General features: G+C 45.4%; 1 protein-coding gene across 1 annotated transcript; it reads left to right on the top strand.

Annotated features, from left to right (window-relative positions):
• Positions 1–1,461: 1,461 nt before the first annotated feature.
• LOC124674663 (endoplasmic reticulum metallopeptidase 1-like) lies at positions 1,462–11,586 on the top strand. Its single transcript, XM_047210709.1, has 14 exons — positions 1,462–1,585; positions 2,940–3,275; positions 4,437–4,675; positions 5,361–5,517; positions 5,621–5,698; positions 6,086–6,157; positions 6,703–6,822; positions 7,306–7,470; positions 8,702–9,227; positions 9,306–9,462; positions 9,616–9,725; positions 10,219–10,331; positions 10,811–11,174; positions 11,267–11,586. Exons 2-14 carry the CDS (start codon positions 2,967–2,969, stop codon positions 11,584–11,586), a joined length of 2,730 nt encoding a protein of 909 aa, XP_047066665.1. The 5' UTR covers positions 1,462–1,585; positions 2,940–2,966.
• The last annotated feature ends 14,339 nt before the right edge of the window (positions 11,587–25,925 follow it).

The following is a 25,925-nucleotide window of genomic DNA, read 5'->3' as shown; positions in this document are numbered from 1 at the left end:
TAAAAAAAGAGTATTTTAATGCTTGGGGGTGGCGTTTGGAGGACGCGGCTGGGGAGCGACGTCCCCCAAACGCGGCACGAACGAAACGCGCCCCCAAACGCTCAATCCGGCGTGGTTTGGGGGACGGTTTCAGGGACGCGACTGGAGATGCTCTAAACTTGTTTGTTTGCGTCTGGAGGCAGCCCTAGCAGCCCGGCGTATTTTGTCCGGCGAGGCTGGCTATATGTACTATATTCAAACTCAACTCAAATACAACTTAGTGCAATATTTTGAAACAAATTCAAATAGAAACTAGGAAAAAAAATGTTCAAACAAAATTTTAAACTAGTTACATAAACAAGCTACTTCTTCTTAGAAGGCCTAACCTCATCATCCTCACGGAGGCGTTTCCTGGTTGTCACTTCTTCGGAAGAGCTTGTCGCGTCTAATGTGTCTGACGAACTTATGTCCCACTCTGACAAGTCGTCCTTGGTGTCTTCCTCGTCGTCGGTGCATGCTGGCCGCGCCTCCGCCTTCACCCGGGTCCTTGCCTCCTTCTCTGTCGCTGCCTCCTCTACCTCCAGCCATGTCCACATGGCCTCTTCATCCTCTTCCTCTTCCTCCTCGTCCTGACCGTCATCGGCGACGGCGTCTCCATCCTCCTCCCGGCCTTCCCTCGGTGGGGAGCAAGAGTTGCTCGGCGTGCCAGTTCTATCCCACCAATGTCGCCATCCCGGTGGCTTCCCCTTGCTATCGGAGTCCGATGGTAAAGAGAGGTTTCTCATGGCGCTGTCAGTCGTAGAGATGAATGGTGGCGGCCGGATGGAGATCCGAATGCGCAGACGTAGGGGTCTTATTGAGCGGGGATGAATGAAGACGCATGAATAGAGGGAGAGTTGCGCTTGATCTTCCCAGCGTTTTATGAGTTCACGCTCCATTCCGGCAGTTCGCGCGTCGATCAACGCGGTTACCACTCCGGCGGTTGCCCTTCCCGGCAGTTTTCGTGCTTAAAGTCACACCGGCTAATAAGATGCATTGAGCCATGCTGCCAGGGTCGTTGGCAGGCAGGCCCGTGGAAGAAGCGAGCGATCGCGTCTACGTAGACGTAAACTCAGCGCATATTTCGGCCGCATCTATGTCTCCACGGATAGTTTGGTGGTACAAACGCATTTTTCGACCATAGGGTTCATAACCCGTCGGCCCGTTGGAGATGCCCTCAGTTCGCGGTCCGACCTGACCACCCACCCTCGGCCCGGGACCAGCGACGGTCCAGAGCCCGCCCCGCCCCGCACCAAAGTCGTCAGGCCGCTGGCACCACCATAGCAGCAGCCCGTAGCGCCACGGGACGCGCCTCTGCTCTCTTCGCTCGCGCTGCCGTCGTCTCTCGTCTCTCCCCATATCTCCATCCCCGCGCGCCGCGCCGCGGGCGGCTGCTCCTCGTCGTCGGCTAGGGCGCCGCGGAATCTCAACGGCCCTACTTCTCTCGCTCAATCTCCAGTCCACGCCTCCTCCTTCGTCGTCGTCGTCGCCGTTGCCCTGCTCTGCACTGCTGCTGCCCCCGACGCGGAGCAGGAGATCGATCGGGCCGTGCTTCCTGCTGCTGTTGGTAAGGAGCCCTAGCTAGCTTTGCCTGTGTTGCTTTCTTACGCCAATTTTGTTCTAGCACCGACTTCTCTGTGAGCGGATCGTCTCCCATCTCTGTTTTCTCCGTCCAATGTGCTGCGAACTCCTCTTGTGCCGCTAATCTGATCCCACCCGCGGACCCGCCCATCCATGGTTCAACTAGTTCCTTCTTCGCATCGATGTCTCCAATGTTCGATGTGCGGGCGCATCCACCCATGTTTTCTTCATCCTCAACTTACAGTAGTACTACTATTAATTGCAGTTTTTAAAATCAAACGAGAGAGATGTGGGGGGTTAAACTGACCACCCCCCACATGGTCCATGCTCTCTGTTACGTCCGCCCCTCACTTGATACTTCAAAGCTGATGCCAGTATTGCTTACCTAATTTATTCGGCGTATGACATGCTGCTGAGATCAGTTCGTGCTAATTATTATCTGGCTCATAATTTGCGGTAAATGCTTCGGCTACAAGTGCAAGCTGGGACCCTTTGCTGGCTGCCCCTGTGAAATATTTAACCCGAAGAGGCTGCAAATTCTCGCACTGGCCTGCCATATGATTTACTTCTGTCCTCTGCTCGGTCCACACCCGCTTCTTAAAAACCTGCAGGCCGTGGACGCAGTAAATGTGAATGAATCTGCCAATTTTTTTTTGTCTCTGTCTTTTTTATGGCAACCTGTAGGATGACGGCCAGATGCTGTCTGCTTCTCATCTGTAGACTTTCAGTTTCTATTTCGAGAACGAATTATGGCCGTTTTGAATAGCCATTCCGTTCTCTTGTTTTCTAGTTTTTTTAGGGAGTTCTTTGCTTTCGACACTTGGGAGCATCCCTGCTCTGAAATTCTGAACCTTGGGTACAGGTGGAACCATGCTATAAACTTATAGAGAGAAGTCCTGACGCCCTCAGACTGTGTATGTATCTGATTTGACTGTGCATGTATTTTCTCAAGTGGAAGAGTGGGAAGTTAGCTGTTAGCACACTCTCATTTTCTGCATTGGCAGAACATCATGATTTTAAAGGCTGAAGAAAACTGGGAGTATCCAGTTCATGTTTTATTTAGCCTGGATCTGTTAAGAATCTTTCTTTTGGTAGCTGGAACTTAAATTACCTAACAGTTTTATCAAGTTTCATCGCAGGAACTCCATCGTAACTTTCCGTCTGTCCCTAAATAGAACAAAATAACAAATGCTAATTGTTACCTATTTTGTTATATGAAATGGAGTTCTTAGGTATTGTGTTGTAACTTTCGACCATTAGTGCTGATGTACTGTAGTATTTTCATGTACTGTTATGATGCTACCAAGATAATTCTTTTTTAACAGTCTATTTTTTTTCAGGTGTCTCGCTACGTTTGAACACGCAGAATGCCTCGAGGGCGAGGTTCTTCTGTGTCAGTGCCTGAGAAGCCTAAAGTTGACGAAGGAGTCAGTTCTGATAACGATAACAACAGGCATAAGAGGAGCCCTTATTTGTTGCTGGGGTTGCTGATACTCTTCCTTCATGGATCCTGGTCTGTTTACCGTATGCAGTTTGCAAGTCTTCCTTTGCCCCTTAATGCTGAACAGGCTGGTAAGCGCGGGTTTTCAGAGGCTTCTGCCCTTAAGCATGTGAAGTACTTGTCAGACCTGGGTCCTCATCCTGTTGGTTCAGATTCCCTCGATCTTGCTGTGCAGGTTGCGCTTAACTTTCTTGCTTTTGTTTTTTAATAAACAGTTTTTGCTTAAAATTAATTGTTCAGACCAACTATTAATTGTTCAGTTAATGTTATTATGCATTAATATATTCTAAAGAGTCCTGGTCAGTGACATTTTTCTATTACGTTGGAAGTTGCTTGCTGGCTGTTAATGCTAATTGTGGTGTCTTGTCCAACGAATTGAACTCTGTAGTAGGAAATAGACTGCTTTAAGTTTGCATTCTATGTTTTCGTGTCGAACCTATTTTAAGCCATAATAACCAGTTATGTATTTGGGCGAAGCTGGAGCATCTTACTCTTGGACACTATTTTGATTTCTTCTTTAGATTTGAAAAAGTTCTAATTAAGTAACTACTAGTGTTAACAATCTGTGTCACATGGCTGAATACTTCCAGTAACCTCATTTTTCACATTATTTTTCTTATTATTAAAAATGGCACCTAGAAACTACCATGTATTCAATCCAGGAGTAAATTTCATGATGGATCACTGAACTTATGCACCATGCCAGTGATTCGTTTAGGCATGGTACTTACAATATGCACATCTTACTCAGTGAAGTGCGTTAAGTGGGTAATGCCAGGTCCAAGCTAGTGCAGCCAGGCATTGTTAGGAAATTGGATGCCAATTCATGCCAACATTGTAAGATTGTGTGTATAACCCAGTTTCTCTCCCTTCTTTCTCACACTACTATAACCAAGATGCAGAAGACAACAACTTTGTTGACTTCTCTCAAGCTCTTTGCCCTTTCACCTTGACATGGTCATCCTGATCCTGGCTGCTAGTTGTTTATCTCGTCCGTGCTTCTATGCTGGGAGTCCAGACTAGCTCAGCCATGTCTTTGACCACCAGCTCAGCCATGGAGGGATTGGGGATTGACAAAAAAATGAGGTCTGGGGTTTGGGCATAATAATGATAAAGGGAATTAGTTAAGGCACCTTAAGTTAAACAGAGGATTCACCTAAGTATATTTTCATATTATCTCTCACTTATACTATTTCTTATATTTCTTCTTTCTCTCATTATAATGGTGCTATGGTATAATCTTAACTTACCATGTGAATTGTTCTTGGAACTTACATATTTTCTATAACATTTCCTTTTAGTTGCACTATCCATTTTTGACATTCCCATGCAATAGTATGTATATGCAGAAGCAGAGAAAATAAAGAAGATAGCTCATTGGGACGTTGATGTTCAACTGGAATTGTTCCACACAGATATTGGTGCAAATCGTCTAGCTGGGGGCCTTTTCAATGGAAAAACACTCCTGTATTCAGATCTTAAGCACGTGATCCTCAGAATTGTTCCCAAGTATTTACCAGAAGCTGAAGAAAATTTGATTCTCGTCTCTTCTCATATCGACACAGTTTCGACAACGTAAGGCTTATGATACAGCTTTACTTCTGCGTTGCATTATGTAATGTAATATATATGCTTAAGCAACACGTTAACTGGTTACCATCAGATACAAAGAGTTTCCTTATGCCTTTTTGACACTTAGTGGTCAAATTTGGACATGGTATATTTACCTTTGCAGAACATTATACGCAAGAATCCAACTTGATTACCACCTTCAATTGAGGAAGGGGTGGGTGCATAAAGTGGGCTAAATGAAATGTATACGAAATAAATTAGATTGGACAATATATGAGCTCAATTGTCCATAAACTGGACACATTGGAGAAGCAAAATTTTCTTAAGATAGCTTGACAAGGACTGTTAGGTGTAAACTAAGTACAAGATGTAACAAGATTCGTGATCCTTTATTTGGGTTGAATACATCACATGAAGGTTGAACGAGCATGTAGCTTTGCGGCTTGTTTTGAAGTAGCAATACAGATGAAGTCGTTTTATATACTTGCCATGTTTTGTTTACCTGATCATTCTGTCTGAGGATGGTTTTCACTAGTACCTTAGGCAGATATTCAGACTGTTCAATTGTACATCTAATGGTAGCAGGATGTAATATTGACACACCAAATGCCTATTTATTTCAAATGCATATGCTGCAGCAGAGCAATTGTCAGTTTCTTAAAAATAAATTACTTTTATGCTGCTCCAGGGGAGGTGCCGGAGATTGCAGTTCATGTGTAGGAGTCATGCTAGAGCTTGCACGGGGAGTGTCTCAGTGGGCTCATGGGTTCAAGAGTGGTGTCCTGTTTCTGTTCAACACAGGGGAAGAAGAGGGTCTTGACGGGGCCCACAGTTTTATAACTCAGGTAACTAATTTCATACATATCAATAAACCATGTTGTATAACTGATGTATGGCTCATGTCACTGTAGTTATACTCTATAATGTAATTTACTGATATTTGTGCAGCACCACTGGAGAAACTCAGTACGTTTCGCTATTGATTTGGAAGCTATGGGTATCAGTGGGAAATCCACACTTTTTCAGGTTGGGCTCAAAATTTACTGTTTTCCTTTCTTTTCAGAAATTATGTTTGCATTTACAATTGTAAGAGTCATGTACTTGTTTTAAAGTTTTACTTCAATTTTTTTAGTTTCCCCTCGTTTTTGGAAATTATGATTGCATATAGAATTGTAAGAATCATGTACTTTTTTTTATTTTACTTTGACGCTAATGCTATCAAATAAGGTTTTTGAACATTGTAACATAAGTTACAGTTCTCTTGTGTTTGCCTATGGCAGAAAATAAAAGATTAACCACCTCCCGGGATATTTTGTATGTTCTCAAATTTAGGCACAAAAGATATTTTTACCTGCTTAAAGCATTGATTTTGAACCTTTTCAGCTCAGCCTACTCTTTTTGTTCATATAACAGGGCACTCATCATTTTGCTTTGGAGAGCTTTGCTGCTGTAGCGAAATATCCATCTGCTCAGATAGCTACACAGGTAACACATTGTTTTCATTTCGATTCACGAGCTTTGCTGTCTTAGAAAGAACAGTTTCACTTTTCAGAGAGGTTCACTTACCTTAGCAGATGCAGTCCACATACAAAAATTGTCCTGCTAGGCTGCTATAGAAGTTTGAGTGATTCTCCAGTTCCAAGTTATTCTTGGCCAGCTATTGTTCTCTAAAAAGATAAAATATATTTTGGGCACTAGCGGGTAACATTTGATTATAGTAAACTGTGTAAACTTTGTCACATTTCCAGGAATTCTGAAATCAAGCTGCTCAGAACAACATTAAGCAATTTGTAATTTTTTTAAATGCCCTATTTAATTCGCCTCTTACATTATGAAGACGGATATGATCCATCTCACATCAACTTGTTTAGTGCTGACTCCAAACTTAGAGAAGAAATATCAAGTGATATCCTGTTACTAGAGTGAACTAATGCGGTTTCACATGGCACTTTACTCAAATAGCATAGGTTAATCTTAGTTTGTCTTCGTTGCATCTTGCAAATATGGCATAACCAAACTTCTAATTACAGGATGTTTTCCGTTCTGGAGCAATAAAATCTGCTACTGATTTCCAAATATATCAGGAAGTTGCTGGTCTTCCTGGCCTTGATTTTGCATATACAGATACAACATCCGTGTATCACACAAAGGTTTGCTTTGATGACTTCATATATATGTACCTTATGATACACTAATAGCAATGATTTAGCTTGTGTTCTGTTTTTCTAATAAACAGATTGGCCTGACTATGTATATATAATATGTCCATTAAGATTCTGAAGAGAAGGTTACAGCCACCGAGTCCCTTAAAATGCATTTAATTGTATTTGTTATAAACTTGATAACTAAGTTAGAGAATCCGGAGCGTAGGTATCTATGTCATATAGTCAGTTACAGCCATTTTTTTCCTAGTGATATTTGATTACAATAATTCATTTGCCATGAGATTGTAATTTATGCCTGCCAATCAGAGATTTGAACTGATGTACTAGCTCTAGATCTAACCGTAATGTTGGTGATCTCGAATGTGTAATACAAGGTCCAAAGAATATGTGGTGGCAGATTCAGCCATTTTTTAGTGCCAAACGTTTCAGCTGCTTACTCATCATATCTTATTTCTGTATTCTATGCAGAATGACAAAATGGAGCTTCTGAAACCAGGATCACTTCAGCATATTGGAGAAAATATGCTTGCTTTCTTACTGCATGCTGCTTCATCACCAAAATTTATGAAGGATGCACAGCAGGCAAAGCAAGAGAACACAGAAGAGAAGAAAGCAATTTTCTTTGACATTCTGGTATAATGATTAAATCATCTTTGTTTGCTGTCTTTCAAATATTATGGCTGTACCATGCATTTTCTTTTTCGTTTTCTCATTATAAGATAAGTAACTACACATAGCTTTTGCATTTTATATGTTCATATGGAAAATAAATCTCTACATTTCTGAGGCGATTATGTCTCATGTAGTAACTCAGGTTGTCGGGCAATATTAAGAACAAGAAAGGTGTGAATAATGCGTTATTAACTTCAGGTCAATTGTTTTTTATTATCCACAGTTTGTTATTGAACAAAGAGATACATTCTTTGAAACAAAATCCTTGTCAATCGTGATGTCCTTGGGGTGGCAAGATATTATAGGAGCTGGTATGGGTATGACAGGGCAAATATGAGAAAATAAATATCACATATTCTTTCATAACAGAAAGAACACTATTGTACGTCGTATCTTGCTTTAGGAATGTCCCAATTCTTGGATGAGTTGTCCATCTTTAATGGTCCTTTGATTTTGATTGGTTAGAGCGATGGAATGGAGTCATCCAATATTTTTGCATGGCATCGCTCTATTCCTCATCTCCTTTGTTTGGCTTTGCTAGCAAAAATATGAACAATTGATTCCCTCAAAGAAAAGTTAGACCATGCCATAACTGGAGGAATGCAGATAATTTTAGTAGGTGATAACATGTTTCTGGTGGTATCTGGAAAATAGACAAAAAAATTGTTACTATCTTTGAAAAAGTGCATGTGGATTTAGTTAGCATCATTTTTTTTTTTTGAAACGGAGGCAAAAGCTTTGCCTCATCCATTAATTAAGAAGAAAGTGCCCAATTTTTAGGAGAAAATTGGGCAAAAACCAACAACACACCATCGGACACCCCGGCCAACCTGGCTACCCACACGGAACACACACGCCATCGAGAAGAAAAGCCATCGATGAGGATGTCATCGAGCGTCATCGTCGTCACTCCTCCACGAGCCAGCGATTCCGACTTCACCTTAAACGACCGCCACCGAGACCCTCGCCGCGAACGACACTGGAGCCAATGTGAGCCTATGCCAAACAATCGACCCCCAAGCACGTCGAGGAGGAGGCAGCTCCGACTTCAACCGTGACCTTCAAAGGAGAAAGTTGCACGCCTTGCACCAACGCAAGCACCAATCAAGTGGCATCGTTAGTTAGCATCATTTCACATTCAATTGAATTTTCTTCTGTTTCGGCTTCTTACTTGTATGTGACAACTTTGCAGGGCATGTACATGGTGGTCTACTCACAGCGACTAGCAACCATGTTTCACAACTCGATAATATTTCAGTCACTCCTGATATGGGGAACATCACTGCTTATGGGTGGACGTCCTGGGCTTGTGTCGTTTGGAATATCATGTTTGAGCATTATTCTAACATTGATATTTTCTGTCTTCTTACCGGTTGTGGTAGCATTTTCTCTGCCACATATAAGTCCCTTTCCTGTTTCCTTTGTTGCGAATCCGTGGTTAGTTATTGGCTTATTTGGTTCACCTGCACTGCTTGGGGCATTCATTGGTCAGCATATTGGATTTATTCTCCTGAAGAAGCACATTAACCAAGTCTATTCAAGAACAAAGCCAGGTCTAACTGGTAACACGATAGATTACATTGTTGGCCTGGAAGCTGAGAGGTGGATTTTCAAATCTGGTTTCGTCCAATGGCTCATAGTTTTGATATTGGGAACCTATTTGAAGGTTGGGTCATCCTATGTAGCACTCATCTGGCTTGTTTCGCCTGCTTTTGCATGTAAGTTTGGGGTGACCTTTTGAGTAGTTAATATGTTGGTATTTACCTGGAGTATTGATGGCTGTTGTTTCGTTGCAGATGGTCTTATGGAAGCAACACTATCTCCTGTACGGTCACCTAAACAGCTTAAGATCGTTACACTGGTTCTGGCTCTGGCTGTGCCAGTTGTGTCATCTGCTGGTTTGTTTATTCGCATGGTTGATGTGATGGTTGGAAGTATTGTACGGCTTGATAGGTAAATCTTTTGAGCCTGCAATCTCCAAATGTGTACTGTTTTTTCTCATTCGCTGTGTAGGATTATGAAAGTTGTTAACTTAAATTCTGTTAACAAAAATGCCAGTTGATTAAATTAAGCAAACTAACGTCCACTTTGATTTAATATATGCAGGAACCCTGGTGGACTACCAGACTGGCTTGGGAATGTAGTAGTTGCCGTTGGCGTCGCTATAGTTGTTTCTTTTACGTTTGTGTATCTTCTTTCATATGTCCATATCTCAGGTAAATCATGTCATGCTTGATATATCATCACATTTGTTTTGTAAATATCTGCCATCTTGTTTATATAAAATTTGATCTTGCTTTTATTTGAGATATACATAAAGTGTAAGCCTGTAAGGGGCGTGTTGTTCTGAGTCTGAGGAATGATCATTCCAGCTAAACATTCTCCTAAGTGTGTGTCACTTTTTGTTGGAATAATGCCAAGTTGGTACTAACATTTACAAGCCACCAAAGGTGACCACAAACAACTAAGAGACCAAAATTGCAATCAGCTTCAAAGCTGAACTAATCTGAGAATGATCATAGATTTGTGACATTTGTGTTTTTTGCTGGTGAAAAGAAGTCTCCTGCTTTTCCCTCTGAAGTTGCTGTACTCAGACATCTATTATCACATCCAGTTCTTGCACTTCTGCAATATGTACATACATCTGCTTTCTGTCTTACACACAACACATCCCAAAGAAGCTGATATCTGGGATAATGTTTTCTGTAGGTGCGAAAAGAACACTTTTTTCTGTGTTGTGTGCATTATTTGGTCTTGCCCTTATACTGGTATCAAGTGCCATTGTTCCAGCATTCACAGAGGATATTGCTCGTCCTGTAAATGTAAGCACTGGTACACTTTATTTATTGCACTATTCGATTATGTTACTGCGGATTTATCTTAACTTGTGGTATCCTAATATTTTGAGTTAATGGCAAACTGTTTTGACTCCTCTGTAATTTGAAGATGATACTTTTATTTTATTTTAAAAAAAAATCCAGCATTCTTTTAAGATAATCTCTTATGCATATGATGAACGGGATCTTCAGATTGAAATATAAGTCATTATAGTTTTGTGCATAAATATTAATGAGTGTGTGATGAAATTTTTATGTCCTTCAATTGTTCCCAAACACAATGGATCATCTTACGTTGCCATTAACCGTGTAGTATTAATTGCTTGCTTAGAAATGCTAGTATTAACCGTGTAGTACTTAGCAAGGTTATAATATTAAGAAATCAAGGAGTTAAATGTGTCTTGAAATAGTAGCTACTATGAAGGTATATACTGCCAATGATAACTGTTTCGTTATTTTCTCAGGTTGTGCATGTTGTTGATACTACAAGAATGAACACTGGAAATACAGATCCATTATCCTATATTTCCCTGTTTTCGAACACACCTGGAAAGTTGACAAATGAATTGGCGGGCCTTGGAGGGGAAGAATTTTCTTGCGGAAGGAATATGACAGTTGATTTCGTGACATTTACTGTGAAGTACGGCTGTAGGAGTTACAAAGGGAGCAATACTGGATGGAGCAAATCTGAAGTTCCGGTGCTCCATGTTGAAAGTGATTCTGCTGCAGATGATGTCCGTAGAACAGTAGTATCGGTTGATACCAAGTCATGTACACGTTGGACTCTCGCAATCAATAGGCAGGAAATCGATGACTTCACTGTTGATGGTGAGTTACCATTAAATAGACTGATTAATCCAGGCGAACTAGATAGCTGTTATGTCTTCTTATTTGACCTTCCCTTGTCTTATTTTATGCAGTGGATTCAGAGCAGTTGGTTCAGCTGGGCGGCAAGAGTGAGGTAGATGGATGGCACACCATCCAGTTTGCAGGTGGCAAGAGCTCACCAACGAAATTCCAGCTAACCCTTTTCTGGTCAAGCAACGCAACACATGCATCTGCAGAAGAGGCTGAAGTACAAGATTCTCCTCTCTTGGTAAAACTAAGAACGGATGTGAATAGAGTTACGCCGATGGTTGAGACGGTCCTTGAAAAGCTTCCACGTTGGTGTACACCCTTCGGCAAGTCCACGTCCCCTTACACGCTGGCTTTCTTGACCGCTCTTCCTGTCAATATTTAGGCAACTGCACATTGTTCTAGTGTATCGACAATTTGATGTAGTGCTCATTTATCTTGTATCTAGCTATTCATGTTAGGCAGAGGCATGGTGTTAGGTCAGTACTTTCCATTGCATTCATATCTTCACGACGTACACAAAAAACTGTAGCAACTTTGAGTTCAACAGTACCCTGTCGAAGCATCAGCAATACGTAGAAGATAGCCCTGGGTCAAGATGTGTCCTACGAACGAATAGTTGTTTGATGTGAAAAAACTTCAGATAGAGTGGTGGTTGTAATAAAGACGGGTGTATTTGGATGTTAGTCACGAAGGCAATTGAATGCATTGCCAGATTTGGGACATTCTTCTCTGTCGATTTCCTGATTGGTATACATCGTCAATACTCTTATCTGAAGAATACACAAATACATTTATTTATGATGATTTGATCCTGTGTTGAATTGTGGATACAGTTGACTGCTGCAGCGCAAACTTGAGAAACATGCACGTTGTCATGGGACGATAACATGAACGTTGTCCTGGGACGATACAGTTTGCTGTTGTTGCATTTGTACTGGAGCATCCTCTTATTCCTTGGTGCCAGTGGGTACCCGGAAATGGTGGCAGTTTGTCCTACGGTTTTCTTTTTCATATATTGTGAAGCCTAGATAATCCCTTTGTTTTTATTTACCCTGCAATTTTGATTTAATCAAAGTCAAACATTATAAAGTTCAACCAAATAAGTACTAGTAGCAACATTTATAATACCGAATGGTTGAGCGGCTTTGTGGCTAAGGTAAGCGCTTCACAAGTGATGTTTGGTCGTCTATTCACGGAGAACAAGTTGAAACACTCCATTTCGAACAGATGTTAGAAAACTTAGGAAAACTCATACTGCAAGAGAAGGGCTAGGTAATACAGATCTTTTCCCTTGGATACAGAAACCATATAATTCAGATATCGAGACCATCGACTCATTAGTTAATGCGCTCTGTTCCCCGTGCACATAGAACACGGTACCGACGCCCAAGGACGTTCGTGCGCACAGGGGAGGCAAGCATGGACACTTCCATTCCACCTGCAAGCATGGCAACCGAGGCAGAGCTTTGACAAAGCAACAAGCCGCGCAAAAACAAAACCGGACGCACGCGCGCGGTCTCCTCCCCTCCGCTAGCTTCTCCCCGGGAACACCGAGCCCCGGCACCGGAGCAACTCCCGCCGGTTTTCCGTGGCCGAAGCCCGCTAGAGCCGGTCAAACCACCATTACAATAAGGTTTTACAGCAACATTAAGTGGGCGTCGGGGCATGGGCGATCGCCGGTGTGCAGGCGTCGGGATCGGCGACGCCAGTGTCGCTCTGCAGTGTCGTGTCGATGGATCGATCGCGACGTTGCCGCTGTTGCTGTGTGGGCGCTGAAAACTAGGCACTTGCTAGCTGGCTTTTCTATTTGGGTAGCTACAGCTTCAGATGCGTCGCGGTGCTAGGCTCAAAATTGGGTGTCACCCCACGTTAGAGCATCCCTCTCACAGCCCAAACAGCCTAAAACCGAATAATTGACACTAGTTTAGAGCATCTCCACTGACAATTTCTGTATAGGGACGCCGGCAGTGCATCCTCCATTTGGAGACGCTGTTCTCACACCGGCGTCTCCTAAACGGCGGCTCCCAATTTTTTTTAACAATATAGAAACAACATATCAATCACATTTTATCATATAATCAAACAAATAGAATTAAATTATTCACACAATTAATCAAATAAATAGTATTTAAATTATTCATACAATCAATCAAATAAATAGTACTTAGATTATTCATACAACCCAATAAAAATAGTACTTATTCATACAGGCAAACAAATAGAAATAAAATCATGCATTGTTGGTGGTTTCTCTCCTCACCCACAAATGCGTAGCCAGATCCGCCTTCAGTTGTGCATGGACATCTGCATCTCAAATTTCATTGTGCATATGAAGAAAAGCGGCAAATTCTTGGGGTACATGCTCTACCTCAGCGAGTGGCCCTTGATAATCAAATGGTTGATCGTCATGCACAGGTGCGTTGCGCTCGCTCTCAATGACCATGTTGTGCATGATCACACATGCGTTCATCACCTCCCACATCTGAGCCTCAGACCAAGTGAGAGCAGGTACCTGACAATGACGAAACGCAGCTAAAGCACGCCAAAAGCACGCTCAACATCCTTGCGTGTTGCTTCCTGTCATGTTGCAAAATAGGCTTCCATCTCATTTGATGGAGAGGGAATTGTCTTCACAAATGTAGCATATGTCGGGTAGATACCATCAGCTAGATAGTACCCCTTGTTGTATGCGCGCCCGTTTACCTCAAAGTTCACGGCATGAGTTTGTCCCTCAGTTAGCCTGGCAAACACCAGAGAGCGCTGCAACACGTTGATATCATTGTTTATTCCTGCCATGCCAAAAAATGCATGCCAAATCCAAAGCTCATAGTCTGCCACCGCCTCAAGAATGACACTGCACTCACCAGTATGCCCCTTGTAGATCCCCTGCCAAGCAAGAGGGCAATTCTTCCCGCCTCAATGCATACAGTCAATGCTTCCGAGCATCCCAGGAAATCTCTTGTTGCATTCTTTTGCATGATCCAAGCTGTATCATCTTGTCTTGGTGCTCTCAAATAGTCTTTAGCAAACACCGCTATGGCGGCTCGGCAGAACCTGTAGAGAGTCTCTATACATGTCGACTCTGCCATCCGTAGGTAGTCATTGGCTGTATTTGGAGGAGCTCCGTATGCAAGACAACGCATTACGGTAGTGCACTTCTGAATTGAGGTGAAGCCCCACAAACTTGTGCAATCTTTCTTGGTCATGTAGTACTTGTCGTACTCCCTGATGCCATGGACAATCTTCAAGAACAGCTCCTTGTTCATCCTAAACCGGTGCCAAAATTCCTTTAGCGAATGAGTCGCGTCGTCGTTGAAGTAGTCGGCATCAAGCAGCATTGCGCCGACTTGACGATGTCGGTTGATGTTCCTCCTCTTGCCTGGCTTTGAGCCGCCGCGCCGAGGCACGACGAAGAAAGGCTAGCGAACGCGTAGCATGTTCGTCAGAATCAGTTGCTGCTGTTGCCGCCGAATAGCCTGAGCGTTCTGCTCCTCCGTGAACAGCTGCACCATCATCTCATCGTCGTTGTCCATCGCGGCAATCAAACGAACACCTTGCGGGCGGGGCGATACTATCACAGTGGCGGTGAGCTCTGTTCCGGGCGAAACATCGGCCGCCGGTCGAGGGGGTGGCGGCCGTGTCGATGGAGGGCGGTTCCTAGACAGTCAACGGTGTCTATTGCAAGCAGGGGGCGCGGCGGCGACGGCGACGGTGGCGATCTAGAGGGGTGGGAGTCGGCTCGGGCGTGGGTAGGTGTAATAACCCATGTTTAGAGGCTACAAAATGAGAGAACACCAAATTATGCATTGCATTCATGCATAGAAAATCCGGGGAATTTTCGCGCTTTCAAATAAAACCTGTCACAGTAACTGAAGTTTCACTTGACTTGCTCGAATTGAAGTAGATCATCAAGTCAAGCACTATAAACTTCACTGTGATCTTTGTTAAAACCTTGTTTTGGGTAAACATAATTTGATCCATAGGTTGGATCAAAAGAAACTAGAACTATTACACAACACTTAAAAGTTAGCAACTACCTTTGTGTGTAATTTAATTCACTTCTAAATTTATTACCAAATAAGGTAAACCACAAGGTCTAAAGTGCATAAAAGACACACATTCTTACTTAAATCATAACTTATTAAATATATGAAATCTCATAAAATTAAATCCGTTTACATTACGAATTATAGTTTAAACTATTTGAATAAAATTAACTATGAGTATTTTGAAACTCATATGATCATGCCTTGGTGAAATCAAACATCAACTATCCAAAAATTGAGGAATAACCTTCAACCTTGACATTTTGACCAATATTATAATATAAACCCAATCAAATATCATCCACAATGATAAAAGCATTCACAAGATATTTTGTAACAAATGCCACTTGCCTATCCAAAAATAAATCATATGAGAGGATAATGATCATGCCACATAGGATGAAAATATCTACATGACTTGCATCCCAAGCTTTGCCACCTCATGCTCAAAGGATTGCTATGGATGAGGGCATGACAACCAAACACCTTACTCATCAAACCAAAACAAGAGTCACCCACCTATGTGTCATGATACTAGAGCTTGCCCAAGCCTATAAAAGGAACCACCCCCTTCATCCATTTAATCATATTGTAGCATGATACAAGGAAACACACACATAGAGCCACTCCATACATTAGCTAGGATCAAGATGAAGAGGCTAGGAGGTGGAGGCATGCCACAAGATGCATGTTTATCAGATTTCCTGAAGAGCAAGCTAATGAAGATACCAAGGTAGAATTCCTAGGCAAACCATATATTTAGAGTATCATATCATCATATCTTGAGTAGGATCTTAGGATATTCCAAGACATTGATGAGTGAGAGAAGTTATAATACTAACCATAGCCATGTTCATACAAGAATACTAGAGAAGTACTAATCCTAGTTATTCAAGTCAATATTTGATCTTGGAGGTGAGAACCCTATTCCAATAGCAATACCTTAGGAAACCAATTCCATAATCATCACAACTTGGTATTAATTATAAACCCTAAGAATCTAGGATGAGTACGATGAGAGGAATAATAAAGAGAGATTAGTGAGAAATAAGTTGATTATGTCCAATGCATGACCATGCTTTGTAGATTTAGATGATAAGACAAACTTGTGAGATAATCAGAGATCATCCACCACATAAAATGATAAATCCTTAACAAATAAACCTAAACCATTTCTCCTGCTTAGAGTGAAGGAGTAATGACATTACACTTAAACCTTGTTTATCCCAATACCTTGCTTAGTGAACCAAATGAAACAGTGTTTTATAAAATGGAATCATCATATAGGCATTTGAATTAACCATGAGGAATATAGGATCTATCCTAAATAATTTAAGTTAAAGCTTGTTAGTGGAGATTGATGATTAGAGAGTTTATCTCATCACTTTTCTTAAACCCTTAGAAAAAATTCTCCACATAAAATAATGATCCAACCCCATCCTCTTTACCATTTAATTTAAACTCTAGCCATAAGTAAAATATATACGAGGCCTCAATATTGTTAAGCACCCTAGCAAAATTTAATAATATGTTCACCATGCACATGCTATAAATTCTCAAACCCTTTAAATAGATTTGGTTTCTAAATCAAAATTAATTGAGACAAACACTTAAACCCATATCCATTTTAAATTTAGAATGCACCTCACAAGAAGACAAATTTAATCAAATATTAAATATTTGTTTAAACAACAAAACTATGCAGTGAGAATTATTGTCAAATTATATTGATATTTAAATAATTTAGAACCTGCAAAACCAAAATAGAATTCAAATAGAAAATTTAAGACAGAAAATAAAAAGAGAAAATAGAAAGAGAGAGAGGCCTTACCTGTTGGGCCACGAAGCCCAAAACCAACCCATCACCAGCACCACCTCAGCGACCAAAGCAGCCCAGCCCACGTCCACTTATCGTTTTGCGCTAAAAAAGAAAAGCCAGCATCGTCGTCTTCCTCTCCGAGCTCGACACCGCGGCAGCGCAAGTAGACGTCGTCTGCGTCGACGATAGGGATGCCGGACACGGCAGAAGGTTCCAGAACCTTGACCTAATTGTTTCGCGTCCGAGCCTATCCACGGGTGAAAAGATCTTCGCCAGACCAAACCTTCCAGAGACCGCCACCTCCTGACCGTCGTTGTCATCGTGTCGAGGTCTCAGAGCTCTCCTCGGCCCATAAATAGGAGGGAAGAACCGCCGTGCACCCCTTGATCCCATCCACCCATCCATTTCCCCTCAGATCTTCTCCATCTCTCGATTTCTTCCTCGACTGCTCGCCAGTGTTGAGCATGGTGCCGACGATTGAGGCCACCCCGGAGCTCACCGTGAGGTCTAGGAGGAGCGCCTGACGCCATAGACCATCTGGGAGGAAGGAATCGAGCTGAAGCTTCCTCAAGCCAACGAATTTCGTCAATCCCTTCCGCAGCACCTCGTCGATAATGGCGAATTCCTCGCCGACTCCGTCGACAATCGCCGGAGCCGACTACACCTTGAGCTTCAGGGTGAGCTTGCGCATCTCTGGACCCTTCTACTTCTTCCTGGCATCACCTGTAGCTCCATTTAGCCACCTCGCCTGAGCAGACCGCCGCAGATGGGTGTCGCCGAAGATGCTCCGGTGACCATCTGTCGGAGGAACCCCCACCATCGTGTACAGCGTGTCGAGGAGGTTCGGAAACCATCAGTAGACCATCCCAGGAGGCTCTATAGCTTAGCACCGCCGTGATTTGGCCACCGACGTTTAACCGCCAACAACCCAAGCGTGGCGGTGGGGCCTTGAGCACTCGTTGACTGGTCGTTGCCATCATGGCAACTGACCCAATCAACGACCCCACCAGTCAGTGTCTAGTGCTAGATCTGAATCGGTATGTGTAGCATTTTAGATTTAATTTAAAAACCAGTAAATAACTGAAACAACTATTCAATAAAAATATAAAATAAAATTGTGTGTCAAAATAAAAATTTAATTATTTTAACCTTATTAATTATGCCTTTTCATTTGTTTTGAATACAACTTGAATTCAATAATTAGTTAAGTTTCAAAATTAAATAATATCTATTTAGTAAGTAAATAAAATGTTAACATTTAATTCTTTATCATATAGCATCAACTTAAATGTTAGTGATAATTCATAAACCCTAATTTGGAAATTACCATTTACCATTTTCTTAAATAATAATAAAGCAAGAAAATGTTAAAATCTAATATTATTTTGTTAGTTCAAAAATTGTTTACTCAAACATTTTTAATTAGCAAGTTATTATTTTAAAACCTAATCATAACCATGAAACCTTGATTCCTAAATTAAACCCTAACTAGTATTTATTCTAATTGTTAAATCCTTAAAAATTGATATGATGTTAAGACCACTATTAATATTACTTTAGAATAGTTAATAAACTCAACTCCATTACCAATTATCATTTTAGAAATGATATCACAATTTAAAAACCCTAGTTCTAAAATAAGAAAGAACCTTGATCCCATTATTTTATGTGATCATCCCAAATTAGATGCAACTCTAAACCCTAGTTGTTTATCACATTTGATCATGTGAATTTCACTTTACATGTAGAACCTTAATAAGCTACCAATGAATACATGCTCATGATCCACTAAAATTGAACCATATCGCATGAAGTCATCATTTCATGTCTTTACTCTTTAATAAACTTTATATGATCCATTCGTGTCACCCAGGAGCAAACCCTAGCTTGTTACCCACATATTAACCACATTGATCACCATTCCTAAATACCACACCATTGGAATCAACCTCAAGCATTATACCCTAGTAGAATCATGATGATCAATCATAATACCAACCTTGTGTAGTAATTCACATCACATGCTCTTATTCAACTAAACCCTACTTGAGCAATAATAAACCATCTAACTTAGAAACACATTAGTGCTTACTTAGTAAAGCAAATGTGAAGTCATAGTAAACCCTAATAGATAACTTATGGAACAACCTTGATAAACATCCTCTGATATGATACCTATAATCAACTATAGTATTAAAAATGTTAACACTTGCTACATATAAACCCATTCTACTTAAGAACCCAACTAGTCCCTATTAGTGAACTAAATGAATCCAATAGTAAACTCTAGAAACCCATAGCTCCTATTTATAGTAGTTCTTGTTCTTATTTAACCCGTTCTTCAAAATTTATTCTTTTAAAGTAAATACACAAGTAAACCATATAAGTAAATAGTTCTTGTTGAAACTACTTATTATTTCTTAATTAACCTGTTTTTCAAAAGTTATTCTTTTGAAGTACAAATGTCAATCAAACCATAGAAGCCCATAGTTCTTATTTGAATTACTTATTATTTCTTAATCAATATGTTCTTCAAAAGTTATTCTTTTGAAGTATAATATAAATAATCATCAACCATATCCTATAGAACTTAAAACTGACAACTACTTTTTACATGTTATTCAACCACAATTCCTTTGTGTATATGCTTGTTATGATGCATTATATCACTTGTTTATGTTATAATATTACCAACCCTAATAAGAACCTTGTTTGAGAACCATTCTAAAAATGCAACACACGCTAAAGAAATCTTCACAACTCATCCATCCTAAAATCATCGGGGTTAGGTTACGCTCGAGACGATTGCATCTCATACTATGCATTATAGCATCTTTGCCAGTTCTTTAAACATTGTCCTTACCGGACAATGATGGTATTTCAGAATTTGGAGTTATCACGTATCGAAGCTGTTGCGTGCATAATCTTGCAGTCAAGAAAGGCAAGTTCATCGCTTGCTCATGTCATTTGATTATTTTTATCAAACTGTATGCAAAGTACTATACTTATCACTCCTGCGTTGAAAAGCAAAATATTATTTTACAATTATGAATATGACTATGTGGTGGGCAATGGAACCATGGTATGTGTTGATTGGTGGAGGTTCCATTGCAAGGGTACTACTGATCTAGGACTAAGTACCAATACCGTCCAGTGATTTTAGCGCCGTACATATCGCGTTAACCATAAGATCTATAATGGCTCTGGAGAAGTCAGCTGTATCTTTTCCCTCTCGCATATAAACGGACTAGTGATAAGGGTTGCCTGTATCGGTCTATCTATTGGTAAAGGTGAGGACAATGGTCCGTAACGGTCTACCATTAGATATAGGAGAGGGCAGACTTATTATAGGTCTATGATGGATTGTAAGGGTTGTCCGGGTCGGTCTAGCTATGGTGTATAGGGCAGGGCATATGAATTGTTCGGAACGGTCTACCTTATTGGTATAGGTGAGAACAAATGCCTGTGCCGATCTCTCCATAGATAAAGGGCAGGACAGACTTACAAAAGGGTGGATCTGCGGGGTCGCGGAGAAGGCGGTGATTGACTTGGATCTTACACCTGGCCTCACACCAAGGAAGTGTGGACGGGAAAGCCGACGCTGGTTGACAACAAGGATAAGTTCTCTTATGGGAAAAGTAATGCACCTCTGCAGAGTGTATTAAATTGTGGCTTGTCACTCCCTGTTCCGGGAAGGGAACTGCGAACGCGGCAGGAAAGGAACTCCATGAAGTTCTGTTCAACCAGTGAAGACTAACGGCATAGTTTTCAGAATAAAATAAACCTTTTGAAGAAATGTTTACGAAAACTTGCATTCTCCTATGACTTTCTGGTTTGTGGCTGTAGCTACTGCATGATACACCTATTTCCTAATATGAACTTGTTGAGTACGCTCGTACTCATCCCTCTTTGAATCCCCTGCTTAGCTATGGAGGCACCGGAGGATAAACTACCTTGGAACTCGAAGACAAAGGAGTCAACTGCAACAAGATAAAGAATCCAAGCAAAGAAGTCAATGAAGTCAACTTTTGCAGCAACTAGAGTTGTCGTGGTATCGTCACGGCATATGCCATAGGGTGGCTAATCGAAGGTGGTTCCTAGATGGTCTCACGGTGGTATCCGGAAGCGGGTATGGGCACGAGCGACACGGCGACGTACCCAAGTTCGAGGCCCTCCGATGGAGGTAACACCTCTACTCCTGCTATGAGTGTATATGGTAATCACACAGTACAATGGTGCTCCTAGAGCTGTATCCGGCTGCTCGGGGAGGCTAAGGTAGACGAAGGTCTCTCTCCTCGAGTAGCGCTAAGTCTAGAATGAAGTAAGAATGATCGATCGTCCCCCGCACGAGGGGGGTAGTGCAGCTTATATAGGCGCTGGCACTTTACAATGAAGTCCCTATAGTCTAGTGGCCGGCTTGGCCGGCTCCGGCTTCCGCTCCTTCCCGAGGCGTTGACGTCATGGAGCCGTTGAGGCATCGTGGCCTGTCCCATCCGCCTGCCTGAGTCAGTGATATGGAGAGGAAGTGTCCCTGTCGCCATCATGCCCTGTAGCCGGTACGGATCGGCGTGCGCCATGATGGCCTGTCCGCCGCGTGGCACTACTGCTCTACAGTGCCCCGCGCTTTACGGGAGAGGTCAGCGTGGACCTGCGAACCCGGACCACCTACCCAGTTCCTTCTCCTGCAAGACTCGCCAGCCTCGAGTCGATCTGAGGTACAGACCCCAGTCGGATACGGCTTGTAGAAGTCGGCCCAGCCACAACGCAGACGGCCGTAGCCAGGCCGACTAGGACTTAGAGCCAGCCGGCTTCCAAAGCAGCCGGCCATGGCTCCAGCCGGCTGCTCCTCAGCCGGCCTTTGCCGCGAGCCGGCCAACTTCTAGCCGGCTGCTCCGCGTCCATTGCCCTACCCGGGGTCTTCCCCCCGACATTAGCCCCCGAAGCTGGCAAGGTCCCGCGTTAAGAGGGACCTAGGCAGGTTTCCCTGGCTTTTAGATATCTCCCGAACGTGTTGGGCGGCCCTTGGAGGGGCCGACTGAGAATTTCCGTTCAGCCGGCTGCGCCCTCATCCGGCTTGCTTTGTCCGGCTGCTTTTAGCCGGACGCCATTTTCGCTTCTGTAGCTTTTGCTTTTTTACAAGTGTTGACGATTCCTCCGCCTTGCTGAAAGAGTTTGGGACCGGATTGAATTTAATGTCCGGCTCTGGCTTGGGCGCGCCGGAGTTTCCGCCGCCTCGGGCCCTGTGCCCGACTTGACGGGTCTGACGGCTGGCTCCTGTTGCCGTTTCGTCTGGTCACATCAATGTTTTCTCCGGATCCGGTGCGGTCGTGGAGGAAGTGGCGCGTCCGTTTCCAGTAACTGCTGCCGTCGTGGGGGGAAGTTATGGCGCAGTAGATCCCAATCGTGGCCCACGGTCGCCACGTGGCAGCGCAACGGGCGCGACGGGCGGCTATAAATGCCCCTGGGAGCGGTATCGAGGCGCCCTTCTTCCTCCTCGCGCTCCTGCTTCACTTCTCTTCGCACAAACTGCTTCACGCCGCCGCTCCTCTTCTCCGACGTCCCCCTGGCGAATTCCGGCCACCGAGCGCGGCCGCACACCTTGGTTTCTCCGCAGCCGTCCGCGCGCCAAGCCGACGCCACGGGGCCCCGCGTTTCCACGGTACGCTCTCCGCCGCCACCGCCGCCGTCCCGTGGTTCTTCCTCGCCATTTCGCCTCTCTTGGTCTTCTTCTTCTTCTTCCTCGTCGATGGCCCAGCCAAGCGGTTCTTGGAGGGGCTCTTATATGCGGGAGGATGACATCGAGCGGCTTGTGCGCCTCCGCCGGATTCCGGCGGGGGTGATCACGCGGGCGCCTGGCGTCGAGATGGAGCCCAGGCCTAACCCTGGCGAGCGTGTAGTCTTCGGAGCGCACCTCGACCGAGGGTTGGGCCTGCCGGCTTCACCCTTCTTCCGCCGGTTCCTGGACTTCTTCGGTCTGCAGCCTCATCATCTGCCGGCCAACGCCTGCGTCCTCCTCAGCTGCTACGTGGCCTTCATGGAGGGCTACGCCGGCTTGTGGCCAGATGTCGAGTTTTGGAGCCGGCTGTTTTACATCAAGGCGCAGACGACTGACGGCCACCTGCGGGCCTGCGGCGCCGCGTCGATCTACTCCCGCCCCGGCACGCCCTTCCCGAGAATCCCGACAGTGGACTCGGTGAAGAATTGGCAGGTCGTTCTTCTACGTGCGGAACGCGGACCCGGCCGTCGACCGACTCAACCTGCCGGAGTACAACCCGGCCCCGCCAGTCGGCCGGATCAACTGGGGCCACAACGCCAGGACGACGGATCCGGACGCGTAGGTCAATCTCCTGTGGGACTTCTTGGGAGCGTATGTCACGGGGGGCCGGCTGAGCGCCGAGGATCTCCTCTGCACCTACGTTGATCGCCGGGTGCTGCCGCTCCAGAGGCGTGTCCACAAGATCGGGCACATGTCTGGCCGGCTTGATCCGACCCGGACATCGAAGGTGGAGTTCACCAAGGCCCAGGTTGCCCGCCGGGTGAACAACATCACCAAGGCCAACATGCCGGAGAACTGGGACTGGGGGCTGCCGCCTTACAACCGGGCGTCGCTGCCTGAGTTGGTGAGTTTTGTGTTTAGGCCGACTTCCGGCTTGCGGCTGCGTGGCCGACTTGTTATTTACTGTCTTTGTTTTGTTTTCAGCTTTTCGACCGCCAGGGCACCGAGGACGGCGACCTGGTGCAGAAGATCTGGACGCCGGATCATGTTGATCCGGCTGACCAAGCCGGTGACCAAGCCGGCGACGACGAGCTGCCGGAAGTGCCTGACCAAGGCGGCCAGGGGGAGCACAACCCGCCGCCCTCGCCAGAGCACCAGGAGGAGGAGGAGGAGCCGGCAACGTCCACCACGGGACCGATCCCCGCGGTGCCCCTGCGCGCGAGGCCGCCTGCCGCCTCGGCGACTTCTGCGCCCAAGGGGAAGAAGCGGGCCATCGGCGGGTCCACGGCTGCGGTGGAGGCGAAGGCCAAGAAGCAACGCCGGCTGGCGTCCAAGAAGGTTCCGGAGCATGCCGGGTAAGTCTTTTTTCTCCATTGTTTGATTCCTTTTCTTTCCTTTCTTTTTATATTTATCTTCTCTTGTTTGTCCGACTAGGGCTCCGATAAAGTTCACCCAGGGCGGCGGCTCTCGGCAGGCCCCCCCGCATCACGTCGCCGCTCCAGCGGTAGAGGAGGGAGCCAACCCGACGCCTGCGACGCGTGTGGGCACGCCGCCTGTTGTTATCGTGCCGCCTGCGGCTACGCCGCCTTCCGCGGGGGCATCCTCTTCGACTGCACCTCCTTCTGCGCCTGGCGGCGGCGCCCAGGGTGAGCCGGCACGCCGGCCCACTCTGGATGACATGTTTCCGCGCCGCGCTCGGTTTGCCGGAGCTGGCAGGGGCATGCCGCCTGCGGCCGGAGCTGGAGCTGGCGGGGCCGCGCCGCCTGCGACCGGAGTTGGAGCTGGCGGGGCTGCGCCACCTGCGACCGGAGTCGGCGGGCCCGCACCCAGTGTCGTGGTGCTGGAGGATAGCCCGGAGGGAGCACCTCAGGCGCCGGAGACGACGGCTCCTACCGGGCCGACTGCTTCGACCGCGCCGCCTCCATCTTCGGAGCCGGCCAGGGACGAGCCGGCACGCACAAGCGACGCCGGCTCCCGGGCACTGGTGAGAATGGAGGGGCCGTCTGAGCCGACTGCAGGCCTCCACGTGGCCAAGGGCGCCCGGCTGCTGAACGTGGCCTCCGCCTCCGACTCCAGCCTGGGCTCGGCTGGCACCATGGAGAAGGCGTGGCACCGGGCGGACGCCCGGGAGGTGACCAGCCGGGAGGGGCAGCCGGGCGTGGCGCCCATGAAGATGTTCTTCTCCGGCTTCCGCGCCAACCTCAAGGCCGGAGCCACCGAAACCCTAACGAACCCGGCGAAGTTGGAGGAGGCCGACAAGGTGCGTGTTTTATCTTGTTTTTACAATCGTTGTTATCTCGGTAGCCCTCCGAGGCATGGGCCGGCTGCTTGGAGCCGGCCCAGGTTTCGCGTAGACATCTGACTTTATTTCTCTCAGGCGGTTACGGAGCGGCGTACCGTCTTGTATAATCAGCTCGTGACCAGCTACCACAAAGCCAAAATTGAGATGGCCGGCTTGGCCCGTGAGCTGAAGGACGCCAAGGGTAGGGTTTTCTTCCTTTTGACTTGCTCTTTTCTCTTAGGTTTCTTTTTGGCTAACGGCCTCTTTTTGCCGACTTGCAGCTGAGGCCGCCCGGGTCCCGCAACTGGAGTCGGATCTTCGGGCCGCCCGCGCCCAATGCGCCGAGAGCGAGGAGACGGGCCGGGCCGCTGCCGCCAAGCTAAGGGTGGCTGAGGGGGAGCTGACGCGGCTGCGCCAGCTCGAGGCTAACCATCTCAAGGAGCTTGCCGCCCTCAAGAAGGCTGAGAAGGAGAAGGTGGAGGCCCTGAGCAAGCGGCTGGAGGAGGTGGACAAGCAGCGGCTTGCGCTTCGTGAAGAGGTGACCTCCAAGTCCGAAGAGCTGTCGGCCACCGCCAAGCGGTGGGTGGATGAGATTAGCCGGCTCGACCGCGGCTTGGCGGGTGAGTCCTTATATTTTTTCCTGTCCTTCCCCTTTGCCGGCTTTCGGCCGTCGGCTGCCGGCTTAGGTTGGCAGCCGGCGGCAGAAACTTTGATTTTTCCGATATCTCCATCTTCAGGCTGGGGGCAGTCGGTTCATGCCGGCTGCCGCCAGGCTTTTTTCTTTTTACTTCGAAATCTCCATCTTCAGGCTGGGGGCAGTCGGTCCTTGCCGGCTGCCGCCAGTCTTACTGTTAGAGCT

The sequence above is a fragment of the Lolium rigidum genome, chromosome 7 (assembly GCF_022539505.1).
Source record: "Lolium rigidum isolate FL_2022 chromosome 7, APGP_CSIRO_Lrig_0.1, whole genome shotgun sequence".
Classification (NCBI taxonomy): Eukaryota; Viridiplantae; Streptophyta; class Magnoliopsida; order Poales; family Poaceae; genus Lolium; species Lolium rigidum.
Note: the sequence above shows the minus strand (reverse complement) of the source record. Positions and strands in the feature narration are given on the sequence as shown.